Source organism: Xyrauchen texanus, chromosome 14 (assembly GCF_025860055.1).
Source record: "Xyrauchen texanus isolate HMW12.3.18 chromosome 14, RBS_HiC_50CHRs, whole genome shotgun sequence".
Classification (NCBI taxonomy): Eukaryota; Metazoa; Chordata; class Actinopteri; order Cypriniformes; family Catostomidae; genus Xyrauchen; species Xyrauchen texanus.
In genome coordinates, this window is record NC_068289.1 from 18,499,660 (window position 1) to 18,515,851 (window position 16,192).

General features: G+C 46.4%; 1 protein-coding gene across 1 annotated transcript in view; it reads right to left on the bottom strand.

Annotated features, from left to right (window-relative positions):
* Nucleotides 1-16,192, bottom strand: part of kif5aa (kinesin family member 5A, a) — a 42,360-nt gene that overhangs the window by 20,884 nt on the left and 5,284 nt on the right. The window contains exons 7-15 of the mRNA XM_052142895.1: nt 16,132-16,192; nt 8,912-9,036; nt 8,054-8,158; nt 6,101-6,249; nt 4,780-4,928; nt 3,298-3,521; nt 1,961-2,029; nt 489-695; nt 258-404 (exon numbers count right to left, since the gene is read on the bottom strand). The exon at nt 16,132-16,192 is cut by the window's right edge and continues 27 nt beyond it. Coding sequence (XP_051998855.1) covers nt 258-404; nt 489-695; nt 1,961-2,029; nt 3,298-3,521; nt 4,780-4,928; nt 6,101-6,249; nt 8,054-8,158; nt 8,912-9,036; nt 16,132-16,192 — 1,236 coding nt within the window. The remainder of the gene's footprint in view (nt 1-257; nt 405-488; nt 696-1,960; nt 2,030-3,297; nt 3,522-4,779; nt 4,929-6,100; nt 6,250-8,053; nt 8,159-8,911; nt 9,037-16,131) is intronic.

A 16,192-nucleotide genomic window follows, 5' to 3' on the forward strand; every position in this document is an offset into this window, starting at 1 on the left:
GTGTTACCCAAAATGTATTACTGGTTTGACAGCTCACAATACACTCTGCAAATATACACAGGGCATTTGATTTCTGTACCACGCACAATTAAATGTCAGTGTTTAATTTATAATAAGTACCAGATTACATTTCAAAGTTTTAGACACAGAAATTAGAAAATAAGTAAATGTTTATGTTTATATTATATTTTGTAAATTAGCAGTTTGCGAACCTCTGCTCTAGACAACAAACAATTGATTTATGTCTCTTGTCTTACTAATTTGATTTCTCCGTTGCCGACAATGTTGCTGAATTCACTGAGGTCCTTCATCAGCCCGTTCAACACATCAGCGATGCGCTTCCTCTGCTGTGAGCTCACTTCCTGCATCTGCGCAAGTTCCGCCTCCAGTTCCATCAGACTGGCCTGGAAAGAGCCGAAGATGTTTGAGCACACCATGAAATAAGCTCTGTACACATATCTATGGCTGAATGATGTGACAAAGATCACCATCTTATGGCTGAGCTGCTCTGCAAGCTGTTTGTTGTGGAGACTTTTCTCCTCCACCTCCTGACTCTTCTGATCGTAGTTCACCGCCAGCTCCTCCAGAGCCTGCAGCACCTCACGCACCTCCGCTTTAGCACTGTCACTCTCCGTCTGCAAGCGGCCAAGCTCCGTCTGCACCTTATCACTATCACCACGTGTGGACGCCAACAGCTGTAATAAACACACACACACACACACACACACACACACACACACACACACACACACACACACACACAGATGCACAACTATTTTCATGCACCTAGTTTTATAGAAGCAATAAGACACTCAGGAATTATAACCACACTTGACATTTGAAATAAAAGTAACAATCCAATGAATTTTAATGATATTAAATGCTTTAAATGCCTAATGTATTAACATTAATTATCAGTGCCATATGAGTGTCACTCTTCTTGAAAATCTTTTACATTTTGCTGGTAAGCAACATAGCTCTACTGGTCCACCAGCTAGACCAGCACAAAACCAGCACTAATCTGGTGTGCGTTTTGTACAAGTTCTTCCCTGCCTTCTCGGACCTGGGAGGGAGACAAGGGGAGGAGAAAGGCCAACACGGAGTGACAGCGGGAGAGAGAGGAGAGAGAGGCTTACTCGCCGGTTCTCTGATATGCCGTAGCCTGGTCCTCGGTCACTCTTCCAGCATCTAGTGGATGACAGCCGCTCCTCCCCAGGTTGATCAGAAGCAGTCCTCCAGCCCCTGGCGGAAGGAATGGCTCGGCGCGTTTTGGTGGATGGTAGGGATCTCCTCCACCCCTGGCAGCGGTTCTCCCACTCCCACTCCCACTCCCCCGCTCGCAGACAGCGGTCATATCTTTGACCCCGCAGCATTTTAGTGGCCGGTAGGGGTCTCCTCTGCCCTTGGCAGTGGCCCGACCGCCTGGGAGCCCTTCCTTCCCTCACGGTCGGCGGTCATTCCTCCGCTTTCAGGTGCCCAGGCTCCTCAGTCCCCTGGCGGATGTCCGCAGCTGCTTCTTTGGGGCGGATGGTAGTGGTAAGGACTTCACTACGGCGCATCCCTCCTCCTTCCCAGATTTCGGCACCAATGTAACGGGGTAAAATGGAAAGGAGGAGGCGAGAACCAGACGAAGCATCAAAGTAATATTTAATTAAACAAAAACAAACAAACATAAACACATACAGGGCAGCTGCCTGTAGCTCTCTCTCTCCCGAACTCCTGCTGCCTTTATCCCTCTCATCAGCTTGATTAGCCTGATTAGGGGCCGGGCGTGTGTCATCACGGCCTGGCCCCGCCTTCCTCCTTGCCACAGCCATAAATTCATGTCATCCGCAAGAATTAGACCATATTGTGATGAATGGTAATATTTAAAGTTTAATTAGTTCCACACTAAAAGGTGAAAATCTGGCAAATTAAATATTCACATACAGTAATTAACAACAAACTTTAAAGATCTGACCTCATCCTGGTCCAAGATCTGCTCCTTCAACTTCTCCACCAGCTGACACTGAAGATTAATTTCATCATCCTACAACAGAAACACACACACACACACACACACACACACACACACACACACACACACACACACACACACACACACAGATATTGACAGTTTAGAAGTGGAAGTAAAAATCATAGCCTGCAATAAGTTCATGTTCATCTTGTTTTGTCTATATGGGTGTTTCTTCAACTTCGGGCCTTCGTGTTGTTTACTTGGAGATGCACTGAAACTCATGTGTACTCTCTCTCTCTCTCTCTCTCTCTCTCTCTCTCTCTCTATAAACTTCTTGTTCAAGAACAATCTGTACTGAATAATGATGACACATATGACAATTTACCTGTAGCCTGCGTATGTATCCTGAGATGGTCTGAGATCATATACAGCGTTCATAGATGACATTATTCTTGCTGTTTCAAGATGACTGACAGAGAAGAAATAGTGAAAACTCATCATAAGCGTGTGAGTACCAAATCGCCAATGACCCTCTGAATACACCAAGAATCAGACACGCGCATTGATGTCTTTTCTTTTGTCAGTTTTTCAAACTATCAAGTGTGTTTCTACAAGCATGCATCATTGTGTCTAATGGCATTTCTTGTCGTATATCAGTCCAAGACATCTTACAGATCACCTGCCATAGTGGTGGGTAGATGAGCAAAATTACCCATCAATGCACATGAAATACTCTCATTTAGCAGGCGACAGGTGCTAATTTCATACCCTGACGATAGTGCACCCTACTCAAATACATAGGTTATATACTGTAGTATAGTCATGCGTTAGTGAGCATAAGTGAATAACTATTTATTATTCACACTGTATTTAATGATTTACTTAACATTCCTGTCTAAAAAATCTTTATTATAACTGTACTTATTTAAAAGTTTGTCTGTCAGAGAACGTTGTAGTTATTTATATTTGTATATATGTTATTTATATTTTCAATAGTTTTTTTTATAATTGCACACTCACGCATAGGTACTCAATAAAGACTACTTACTTAAATACAATCCTGGTGTGAGACATCCCTGTTCTTATCGGACACCCTGTAGTTGTTCAACTCGTACTAACAATTTAAATTCATTCTACAAATTGTACAAATTCTGTTTGAATTTTTTTTAAATGAGAATTAATTTTTTATCCACAGTGATGAGGGCCCGAAGTTGAAGAAATACCCACACACTGACTGTATAAAATGTATATGATGGTATATGTACCAATTCACATGGTGCACAGTGAATTTGATATTTGTTGTTATTAAGTGTTTACATAAATAATAATCCAACTGTAACCTTATCATCCAGCTGTCTGTAGAGTTTGCGGATCTCTTCTTCATATTTCTGCCTCTCTTCTTCAGAGATTCGCACCACAATAGAGGACGTGTCCGAGTCTCTCTCTCTTTCACGCTGACGCTCGGATGATCTCTCGTTATCTAGAGACACGTCATCACTGCCGTCCAGCTTCACCACATCTGCATCAGCTGGATCAGTCTGCTCCATTTCTGGAACCTTCTCTCCTTCAAAAAAAAAACATCACAATCTATTTAATCCTCGGTCTGTCTAGCTATAATCAAAGACAACAAAACAACACGTGTCATTGTACTTCAATACAAGTGCGATTGTTATTTCTCTTTTTACACATTTATTTTGTGCAGCACTGTGAATAAATGTTCAAAATATGCAACTATCACAATGTTTTAAAATATAACTATAACTCCTCAACATGTTAGCATGAGACTAGTGTGATAAAATCACTTACCACCAATGTTAAGTTACTCAAAAATGAATAAAAAAAAATGACTAATCTCTAAAAACTGTAATCAGATTGCTTTACAGATGTTTGTTTATTTTTAAGTTACTTTCTAAAAAACCTTTTCACAGAAAAGTTTTGTTTTCTGCACAACCAATTCCAACCAATGTCTCTTATTTCCTTTGTGTATAATTTTGCACAATAGTCATGCACACAGCACCTCTCATTTCTCTCGTAAATTACTGTTGGAGTCGCACACCCTTCAGATGTCACAGAAACACAAACAGTATTAAATATGAACATCATTCGTGCTTTAAATGTATTATATTTAATTGAAAATCTGTAATTGCAATAAAGTTTCATTTACATTTATGCATTTGGCAGACACTTTTATCCAAAGTGACTTACAGTGCACGTATTACAGGACAGTCCCCCTGGAGCAACCTGGAGTTAAGTGCCTTGCTCAAGGAACCAATGCAACCTTCTGCTTACAAGTTCTGTGCTTTAGCCCACTATGCCACCACCACTCCAAGTTACTCCACTAGTTACAAGAGTTTAAAATGTCATTGATTACAGTACATTTTCTACAATTAAAAAGTCAATTAAATAACAACAGTAACTAATTAAATTGTAATCAAATTACACCCAACACGATCTTTCAACTCATGTCATGTCCGGCAAGTAAAGTAAACCGGGTTACTTTTACTGTTCACACAAGAATACCAAGAAAGGATGTGATATTTAAAGCACTGCTTACATTGAGCAAACTCAGACCAGAAGGTCATCCACCTAGAAAAGTAGTCCCATCTCAAGAAGACCATTTAGAAAATTTAAAGCTCTTTTTATACTAATAATTAATGTGTTACCCCACCTCAAATGCCGCACTTGGAGCTGGACTTCGTAGCGTGACACTTTTGTCATTTTATGATTAAAAGTTGTTCACAGCCTTTGTGGTTTTCTTTAGTGGACTTCTAGCCATCAGTGTGTGTGTGTGTGGACTGGTGAGATGAGCTCTAATGTCTCACCACTGCGCCAGCGCTTCAGCTCCAGCTCCAGTTTCTGGATGGTGTCCCTAAAGCTCTTGTTCTTCTCCTTCTCCTTCTCATACTTCCTCTTCCACTGCTCTGCTGTCAGCTCCAGGTTAATAGATGCAGTATTCTTGATTGTCTTAGCACTAACACACACACACACACACACACACACACACACACACACACACACACACACACACAAAGACAGAGAGGTTTCAGTATCACCTATAAAGGGATGTAAACAAGACTGACACAGCACTTGTAAGGAACACAGGAAAACACAACACAATGGAAATTTATTTTACAACAGCTCATTAAATTGGTTGAATTTATTTTAAATGTAATTTTCAGGCAGTTTTTGGAACACGGAACTGTAAGTAAATGTAAGTAAAGGATAATGTACAGTCCGTTGGATATTACCGCAAAATAAATCCTGATAGGGTGATCAGGACCCTGATATGAATTTGAGCTGACTGTACATTATCCCACTTATTACCAGTGTTCGTGTATCTAATTACAACATGATTAGTTACAGTATTCCAATTAATCTGTTGCTGACTCTAAATAAGTTAAAAGAAAATATTCTGGATTCAATACAAGTTAAGGTTAATCACATATGTATGTCTAATTGTGTGTGTGAGGTGCGTGCGCTCCCTAAATTAGTCATTGTAAAGGCGAAAAACATGGTGCTAAATGTATGATTTGTGTGCAGCAATGAAAAGGAGGAAATACAGAGATTATTTTACATTAATTAAGTTGAAAAACAAAAACTTTTCTGGTAAAGTCTTAGAAATTATTAAAAGTAATTTGTAATGTGATTACTTTTCATTACAGTTATCAGTAAATACAGTAACCTGACTACAATTTTAGAGAAGTAATTAGTCAATTGTAGTGAATTACTTTTTGGGGTAATTGACTAAGCACAGCTTATTACACGACTACTAAGTAACTAAATTAATAAAATGATTGCAATGTTGTATTTACAGTTCTGCTGACTATTTGATTTAACTTCAATTGATCTGAAGTTCATGTTAACCGTGCATTTTGAAAGTTAGATGATTATGTTTCATGATGGGAATACAAATGTGATGCTTCAGGGCTGAAATTGTATTTCAGCAAGTAATGGGTCTCAAAAAGAAACACAAAAGTTTACAATATGAGCTAATTGTTTTTAGCATGGCAGAATACAGTTTTGTTCAATTTCTCAACATATACCGTCCAACATTTCCAAATTCAACAATTCTGCAGTAAGTTATGTACATATGAGTGTATGTATAAGTGTGTGTGTGTGTGTGTGTGTGTGTGTGTGTGTTACCGCTGTCCAAACATGAGTGTGGATTTGGTCTCTGCATCATTGTAGCTGGATGGGGAACAGCAGATGAACATAGTGGTCCTGCAGTTTCCCCCTAGAGAATCCTGCAGAATCCTGGTCATCTTACTGTCACGGTACGGCACGTGAGTCTTCTGCACACACACACACACACACACACACACACACACACACACACACACACACACACACACACACATACGGATCAGTAAAAGAAGCTGTTTGAACCACTCGATGATAGCTGAAAACAAGATATTTACAGTACATAATGTGTCATTTGTCATGTTTACATTCTGCACCCTTACGAAATTAGAGTGTTCATGGCAAATATGCAGCAAACTTGGCACTGATAATTTTCACACGCAAATGAGTTTTGTGGAAAACTTGCGGCAAATTGTCCATTGTTGCCAAAGGTTTGCCAGAGGGTCACCACTACCGGCAAAGGGCTGCAAACTTTTGGCAAACATTTGTGGCGAATCACAAGCTCATTTGCATGTGAAAAAAACGAGCGTCAAATTTGCTGCAAGTTTGGGGCAAGTTTAGTTTTGTTGTAAGGGCAATCATGTCGCTAATGCTAATGCTAATGATAATAGGCTATACACGGCCATAATAGTGTCAAATCAGCAAAACTTTTCAACTTTGGCCAGTTTGATTCACACTCCGAAGCAATGGCTTGAAAACAAAAGATTCATAAAGGTTTTGGAGCTTCGCAAGTGGCCATCACTACAACCTGGGTTTACATTGGGACGGAACAGTTCGGAACGGCATTCCGGCACCTCCTATTACAAAAAGAAGTGATCCCAATTTAACCCCTGGCCATCTCATGCTCTGATTGTGTTATGCTCTACAGACAGAACATATATGCTCCCAGTTTGGTTCAGGCGGATCACTAATGTTTGCTGAGCATGTTATATTGAAAGCGCTCCAGATTTACTTTAATTGCACATTTGGGTCATTCTAAATATGTTTGGCCACTACAAGTTACTTAAATCTATGACAGGTGTTGTGGCCAGAAGGGGTGAGGAGAACATTGCACCATATTTGGAACTCAACTACACACAAGTAACAGAAGAAATTAAACAAATTTTAACACATTGTTCATCATGAGAGCTGGTGATTTAATGTAATTGAATGCCTTTTTGTTGCTTTAAAAATTATTTACAAGCTGTAGCAGCATGGGGTTTATATGTTTATCATATTACAGTTCTAATCGCAATCAAAATATTTTTCAATATAATCACACTGTAATTTTTTGTCCAAATCTTTCAGTCCTACTATTTTCAGTATATTTTGTCAACTTTTGTAAATATGCATAATGCGTCTTGGTGAGTATTATTGATTTAGTACTACTCTGCTTAACTTAAACTGCTTGTTTTAAGTTATTCTTAAAAGTCGATTTTTATAAGTATCTTCCAAGAACAACAATGTAATTTAGCACATGGTTGCATCATGTCTTGCTGGGAAACAGGTTATTGAAGAGATAAAAACTGTTCCACCTGAATAAAAGTACATGTAAACATTAAGAAAAAGAACCACCCCATGAGAGTTAGGTGAGATTTTTGTAAAATTGCTAATGTTTTTCGAATTTGTTTTTGCCATGCATTTGTATGTGTGTGTGTGTGTGTGTGGGCATGTTTATGTGGTTTGCGAGGAAAATATTTTAGGTTACAAACTGGTAATTACTTAATGGTATTAAGGGTAATACTTAAGGGTATTAAGCTATAAATGTGGTTCATGAGGACATTTCTAGTGTCCCCATAATTTAAATAGCTTAAAAAACACATTAAAAATGCAGAAAGATTTCTGTGAGGGTTAGGTTTAGGGGTTCTGTTAGGTTTAGGGGATATAATCTATAGTTTGTACAGTATAAAAATCCTTATGTCTATGGAAAGACATAATGATTGTGTGTGTGTGTGTGTGTGTGTACACAGTACTTACAGTTCCTTCAGCGAGTGCAGATATGACATTGCCAAGCGAAGACAAAGACTTATTGATGTTTTTAGCTTCATCCAGAACAGCTCCAGCTGCACCAGTCTTACTGACCTACACACCAACATTTAGCAAACACAAGCTTAACTCATATCATATATTTCATTTCACTTCATTGCTTTTCATGCAGACTGAGAGTTTTGAGGTTTTGACAGATCTTTTGAAACATCTATCATTTACTAGTCTATTTAACTAAACAAGAATTGCTAAAATCACTAAAGGACATTTTTTAAATGTTAGCAGATGTGGTAAACATGATGTGAGACAATGATAGCACACATTAGAAGAGGTTAATTTAGGCAATAAAGAAAGGAAAAAGGAACATTCAAATAAAATTGCTAAGATTAACTGCTCATTTTAGTTTGTCATCTGGAACAGTGCAGCAGGTAGCGTTGCCGCCCATACCATAATATATGGTATCCCATATACTATATGGATGATTATGTCTACATAATATAATATAATATATATTTTATGTACTAAACAAATATATTCACTAGAACCATAGGCTCTGTAAAGTGGCCAACTCATGGATTTTTCAGAATAACTAGCACTTTAGAAATCTGAAGAAAAAGGTGTAAATTAAATTAATTATTTTAGTTGAATTCCCTTGAAGCACAAAAACAAAAACAAAATAGAATTTAAAAGGTTCCAAATGCTTAGTGAAAAGCAGTCTGCACTGCCCATGGTAGATTACTACTTAAATACAACATCACTCATTGTGTTACATTACCTTGACGTGTTTGGTTTAAAGATGCAGATTTAACGTTTTTTTTGTTAATATAATAACAAAGAAAGACTCAAGACCTTTTCACTGCCGGCCAGATCCACCAGGTACAGTTTTCCACAGAGTTTCTGCTCAGTCTCCACATGCTCCTGTTTGATGTTGATCAGGAAGATGCTGTGACTGCGAGAGCTGTGCTCATTCATGTCTGACAGAGAAAGGATTTCGGATTTAGATTTGTGCTGTGCTTGGTTCCGGAACTATTTTTTCCATAAATTTTTTCCATAGGGATTTAATAAAATCCTTCATAAAAGAGTTGTAAGCTATGGACAAATCCAACCAGCTCCGAGGTGAATCGTTTGGTTACGTATGTAACCTCCGTTCCCCGAGGGAGGGAACGACACGTTGTGTCGGAGAAGCGACACTAGGGGTCTCTCTTGAGCGCCGATATCCACCTCTGATCTATGAAAAAAGGCCAATGAGAGTTGGCAGCCGGTATTTGCATGTCCTGCCCACGGACATACGGGTATTTAAGCAGCGCAAATACGGGAGTTCATTCAGGATTTTTCTGAGGAGCCGGAAATGGTCCGGCCACAACAGTGGCTCGGTTCAGCGACATGGCGGAGGAAAGACACAACGTGTCGTTCCCTCCCTCGGGGAACAGAGGTTACATACGTAACCAAACGTTCCCCTTCTGTTGCTCTCTCCATGTTGTGTCAGAGAAGCGACACTAGGGGACCCATTCCAATCTTGCCATGCGCTGAACCGTGTACGTGAACCGCCGATACAGAGGCGGGCAGGGATTTCATCCAGTGCCGCGCATCGTCTGTACCTGGCTGCACGTACCCTTCCCCAATGCCCCATAAGAACATCGGAATCCTTCTAGATACCCTGGAAGGGGAACAAGGCGATGTTTGCCAACATGGGAACGGGCCAGCCTGGCTGGGCCTCTTTTCTCTCTATGTTTCTCGCATAAAGCAATCACGTAGGGAAGGGGTCTTACCCAGACCCTCGCGGAGACCACACCTGCCCTTTTTCTTGGGGAGGAAAAGTGGTAGACACGTCACACGGCCGCCTTAGGGCTCGTGTGGAAAGTATGGTGCGGTGGTAGATCCAGCCTCGAAAGGGGGAGTTGCTACAGCACAGCGACCGGGCAGCTGTAACTGCCTAAGGGAGATACGGGGTCCGCTCGTAAGGGGACAGAACCGTGGAATTACACACAGGGGAGTCCGAGCAGGAGGCCTTACCTGTGGAGCACCTATACCAGTACAGGGTAGCCATCAGGGTACCCGCAGTGGCTTGGGTCGGCGAGTTCCTCCGCTGAACCGCGGACCCGGAGGGCTGGGGAGGAATCGACCAGGGTCCCGACTCGGAGTGGGGCGCCCTGGGAAGAAGGCGCACTACTTTACCTTGACGTCAGGAAAAGGGCGCTGGGCGCAAGCGATCCACCCGGCCGGTTGGTCTATGTGTTACCGAGTTCTACGGGCTCGGACCTGAGAAAACACGAGACGCAACCGACTCGACGCGGAGGTTGTAAAACCTCGCGAAGGTGTTGGGTGTTGCCCAACCCGCGGCTCTACAGATATCTGCTAGGGAGGTGCCCTTGGTCAGTGCCCACTAGGACGCAACATCCCTTGTTGAGTGAGCTCGGACCTGCAAGGGTAGGGGCACGCCTGGGTGTGATAAGCCAGTGTGATGGCGTCGACCACCCAGTGGGCGAGCCTCTGTTTGGAGACGGCATTCCCTTTCTGCCATCCCTCAAAGCAGACAAAGAGCTGCTCAGAGCGTCTGGTGCTTTGTGTCCAGGTAAATGCGCAGGGCGCGCACTGGACATAGCAACGAAAAGGGCTGGGTCTGCCTCCTCCCGAGGCAGCGCTTGCAGGTTCACTACCTGATCTCAGAAGGGTGTGGTAGGAACCTTGGGCACATAGCCCGGTCGCGGTCTTAGGATCACAGACGTATCTGCCGGACCGAACTCCAGGCAAGAGTCGCTGACAGAGAACGCTTGCAGGTCCCCGACCCTCTTGATAGAGGCGAGCGCGATCAGCAGGGCCGTCTTAAGAGAGAGGGCCCTGAGTCCAATTGATTCAAGCGGCTTGAAGGGAGGTCTCTGGAGTCCTGCTAAGACTACCGAGAGATCCCAGGAGGGAACTAGGCCTGGCCGGGAGGGATTCAACCTCAGGGTGCCTCTCAGGAACCTGAGGATCAGGTCGTGCTTACCCAAAGACTTGCCGTCTACAGGATTGTGGTGGGTGGCAATGGCGGCAACATACACCTTGAGGGTGGACGGGGACAGCCTCCTGTCCAGCCTCTCCTGTAGGAACAGGAGCACTGACTTGATCGCGCATCTCTGCGTGGTCTTCAGTTCGGGAAGAACACCAATCTGCGAACAAGCGCCACTTTAGGGCGTAAAGGTGCCTGGTAGAGGGGGCTCTGGCTTGGTTGATTGTATTCACAACGGTCGCCGGTAAGCCGGCTAGCTCTTCCGCATCCCGTCCAGGGACCAGACGTGGAGGTTCCAGAGGTCTGGGCGCGGGTGCCAGAGCGTGCCCCGTCCCTGAGAGAGGAGGTCCTTTCTCAGGGGAATTCGCCAGGGAGGAGCTGTCGCGAGAAGTCTGAGTTCCGAGAACCAAGTCCAAGTGGGCCAGTAGGGGGCCACTAACGTGACTTGCTCCTTGGGGGAAATGCGTACTTGCGCAGCCCCGAGGGCCAGCTGTGTGCCAGCGCGTCTGTCCCGAGGGGAGCCTCTGTTAGGGCGGACTTGAGTCGCTGCTGGCTCCACAGGAGCGAGTTGTGACATGTGGCGGGAGCGTACGCCGCCTTGGCGATTTATGTATGCCACCACCGTGGTGCTGTCCGATCTCACGAGGACATGTTTGTCCGAACTAACGGGAGGAACTTCCTGAGAGCAAGAAGGACGGTCAGCAACTCCAGGCAATTGATGTGCCAACGCAGCGGGGCCCCTTTCCAACGGCCCGCTGCTGCGTGCCCGCTGCACACAGCACCCCACCCAGACCGGGAGGCGTCGGTTGTGACCAGAACGCGTCGGGACACCTGCTGCAGGGGCACTCCTGCCCGTAAAAAGTAGAGGTCTGTCCAGGGTCAGAGTGTTTTGAGGCAGGCGGGGGTGATCCTTACCCGATGCGTGCCGTGGTGCCATGCTTGTCTCGGGACTCGAGTCTGGAGCCAGTGCTGGAGTGGTCTCATATGCATCAACCCCAGCGGCGCGGAGGACGCCATATGCCCCAGGAGCCTTTGGAAAACTTTTAGAGGGACCACTGTGCCTGGCTTGAAGGAAGCGAGGCAGTCCAGCACCGACCGAGCACGCTCGCTCGTGAGACGTGCTGTCATTGAGACTGAGTCTAACTCCAACCCGAGAAAAGAGATGCTCTGAACCGAGTGAGCTTGCTCTTTTCCCAGTTGACCTGAAGACCCAAACGGCTGAGGTGCCGGAGCACCTGGTCTCTGTGTGCGCATAGTAACTCTCGAGAGTGTGCTAGGATGAGCCAGTCGTCGAGGTAGTTGAGAATGCGGATGCCGGCTACTCGTAGCAGGGCAAGGGCCGCCTCTGCGACCTTCATGAAGATGTGAGGGGACAGAGACAGGCCGAAGGGGAGGACTTTGTACTGAAATGCCTGGCCGTCGAACGCGAACCGTAAGAAGGGTCGGTGTCATGGCAGAATTGAGACGTGGAAGTACACGTCCTTCAGGTCTACCGCTGCGAACCAATCTAGATGCTGAACGCCAGCCAGAATATTTCTCTATGTGAACATTTTGAACGGGAGTTTTAACAGGGCCCGATTGAAAACTCGCAGGTCCAGGATTGGTCGTAAGCCGCCGCCTTTCTTGGGTACAATGAAGTAAGAGCTGTAGAAACCCTTCCTCATTTCGGTTGGAGGGACGGGCTCCACCGCGCCCTTGGCTAAAAGGGTCGAGATTTCCGTGCGCAGGGAACCGGCATGCTCGCCGTGTACTGCGGAAAAGGGGACGCCCCTGAAGGGGGGTGGGAGCCGGGCAAACTGAATTGCGTAACCGAGTCGAATGGTCCGATGCAGCCAGCGTGACGCATTGGGAAGCGAAAGCCACGCTTCCCAGCTCTGCGCTAGGGGCACCAAAGGGACGAGTATTTTTGACGTACCCGGCGGGGCCTCGCAGCGGGGCAGAACAGGTAGTGCAGCGTCGGGCGGCTTCATTGCGGTCTGAGGCTGAGGTGCTGAGAATAGACTCAAAGCACTTACCTTGCTCCGCGCACCCGGCAGGGGGCGGGTTCGTGACTGAGGAGGAGGTCTGATGCTGGCGTCCTCTGGACTCGTCTGAACCGGCCGGCCGGGGGGACAGTCGTGGGCAGGCGGAAGGCGGGATCGCCGCGTCCGGTGTACCGGGACTGTCGTAATCTGAAAGCAGATTGCCGTGAGAACGGCATTTGCGGGCCAGGTGACCCAGAGGCAAAGGAAATAGCTCTTTTATTGAGAATGTGGGTACCACAGCCCCCATCAGGGGGTGTGGAAAATGAAAAAACAAAGGATTCTCCTCCCGGCCCTCCACCGGGGGACGGAGCGGTCTTACCACCTCCGGAGCTAACATTTTCGGCTCTGGGTCGTCTGTCTCAGGAACGCTTGGGAGCCTTCCGGGTCCTAGAGGGGGTTCGTGAGACAGGGGGCTTGCGCCGCCTGCGGGGTGCTCGACGCTGGGGCTGAGAGCTGGGCCCGGGTTGAGGCGGAGCAGGAGCTGGTTTCTTCGCAGGGGGACGCCCTCGGCGGGCAGACGGGCCGGGGCCCGTGAGCGGCAGGTCTGCGGCGGGGCATGATGTGACTGATGGCCTCCGTCTGCTTCTTCACCGCGGAGAACTGTTGGGCGAAGTCCTCGACGGTGTCGCCGAAAAGGCCAATCTGGGAGACAGGTGCGTCCAGGAAGCGGTTCTTATCAGCCTCACGCATCTCGACCAGATTGAGCCAGAAATGGCGTTCCTAGACCACTAGAGTGGCCATCGCCTGTCCGAGTGCCTGCGCTGTGGCCTTCGTCGGTCTCAGGGCGAGGTCGGTGGCTGAGCGCAGTTCCTGCAGCACATCAGGATCAGGTCCACCCCCGTGCATGCTTCTGAGTGCTTTGGCCTGGTGGACTTGCAGGAGGGCCATCGCATGCAGGGCGGAGGCAGCGCGTCCAGCCGCACTGTAGGCCTTCGCGTTGAGTGAGGATGTTGTCCTACAGGGCTTGGATGGGAGTACGGGACAGCCAGGCCAGGAGGTAGGGCTACCGGGCATAGATGGTACGCGAACTGCCCTATCGACCTGGGGAATCGCCCGCATCCGTGGCGCTCTCCGCTGTCGAGGGTGGTGAGAGTGGAGCGGGTGGCACCTAGACGAGCCGGAGAGCGGGCTCTCCACGTAGACGCCAGCTCATCATGCACCTCCGGGAAAACGGGACCGGGGATGCGAGCCACCGAACGGCGTGCTGCCCCAGGAACCAGTCATCCAACCGTGAAGGCTGTGGGGAGGATGGAGGGTTCCAATCCAACCCCACGCTCACGGGCGCCCGGAAAGCATGTCAGACATCTGAGCTGCCGGCCTCAGCCTGGGCCTGCTGGCCCGAAGGCGACAGTCCAGGGGAGTCCTCGGCATCAGACATCACACTCTCCGATGCAGTGGCGAGCTCATCTGCTTCGGGCTCGGGAGGATAGACAGCCGGGCCGTGAGGCGAGCCGCTATCGCCGTGAGCGTAGACGGGGACCAGCGAGCGTGTCGGGGAACGGGAGGTTCGCGGGGGGCTACCAGGCGAAACTGCACCCGCTGCCACCCCCAAATCGCCCCCAGCGCCAACCGCATCATCCTCAATCCCGTGGGAAGAAGGAGCAATGCGGGGTGCAGCTGGGGTGGCTTGCTTTCTGTTGAAAGCAAGCCGCGACCGCAACGTGGTCATGGTCATGTTCTCGCAGTGACAACATGAGCCATACACAAACGCCGCCTCGGTGTGATCGCGGCCCAAACACACGAGACAGCGCCTGTGGCTGTCTGAAGCGGAGAGCACTCTACCGCATCCAGGAACAACACAGGGGCGGAAGGGCATCTTGAAAAAGACGCGTCCTGAAAAGGACGTTCAACGCCGCTGTGTTTTGCTCTTTTAGAGATATTACTCTTTTAATAGGAATTTACTCTTTTAAATACACAATGTGTGTGTGTGTCTGCGCTGTCGAAGCGCTCAGGGGCAACAATGCACGCCGTGCAATGCGAAGGAGAAAGCCGCTGTTGTGCGCCGTCAAGATCCAACAGCATGCAGATCGTCAGAGGAAACAGGAACGTTAGTGGTGTGTAACTCGCAGCAAACTGCAGACAGACCATCGGCTCCGAAGAAATTTTCTGAATGAACTCCCGTATTTGCGCCGCTTAAATACCCGTATGTCCGGGGGCGGGACATGCAAACACCGGCTGCCAACTCTCATTGGCCTTTTTTCATAGATCAGAGGTGGATATCGGCGCTCAAGAGAGACCCCTAGTGTCGCTTCTCCGACACAACGTGGAGAGAGCGACAGAAGGGGAACTCAATGTTACAAACTTGGTTTTGAATAAAAACAATATGTGGAAATCAGACTAAAAGACAAAGGTACAAGACTGTATTTTACGTCTTTCATGAGGGAAATAAACTACAATTAATCGAAGCATTGCAAATGAATACAAATAAAATAAAACTACTGATTTAAAGTATCGACTCAATATATTTTAGATTTACTGCAACATTTTCCGATAAATTCAAATGTATGTGTAGTTTGAGATTGTAGGGAGAGCGACTCGATTGCATAATTCACAGTGTGTCATTAGAGTGGGCAATCGCTGCAGAGCTCTTTTGCTGTGCCTTGTTTGCAGAAATGTTTTGATTGGTGGATTGTGGGATCCTTCACGATCATGGGTAGTGTAGTTCTTCACCAGAAATTCCACTATTTAACATGATTATTTTAAATAAAGATGAATAAAGTGGACTGATGGCTTGATAACCTCTAATGGTTTTTAAGTAAAAAATAAATTCATCTATGGAGAAAATTAAAGGGATTTTTACTTCTGGAACAAGACTGTTGTGCTATATTGTCAAACTGAAGGACAGATACTGTTGCATTTTGTTTACCATGATGCTGAGTGCACATTCTGTCATTTTGAACCAAGGACCTTACTAGCACCATGGGATCGGGAAATGACCTCACAAGCTTGGAATGGAACTCAGGTCACCTATGTGCATCTGCATTACATGTCATGAGAGCAGCCTTCTAGGCTACAGCTCTGACAGTAAATTAAGCTTAAATGTCCAAAGCACTCACTGGTGACAGCAACATGTCGATTGGACTTTCCTTCATCAATGACGTCCATGACCTCCTCGGG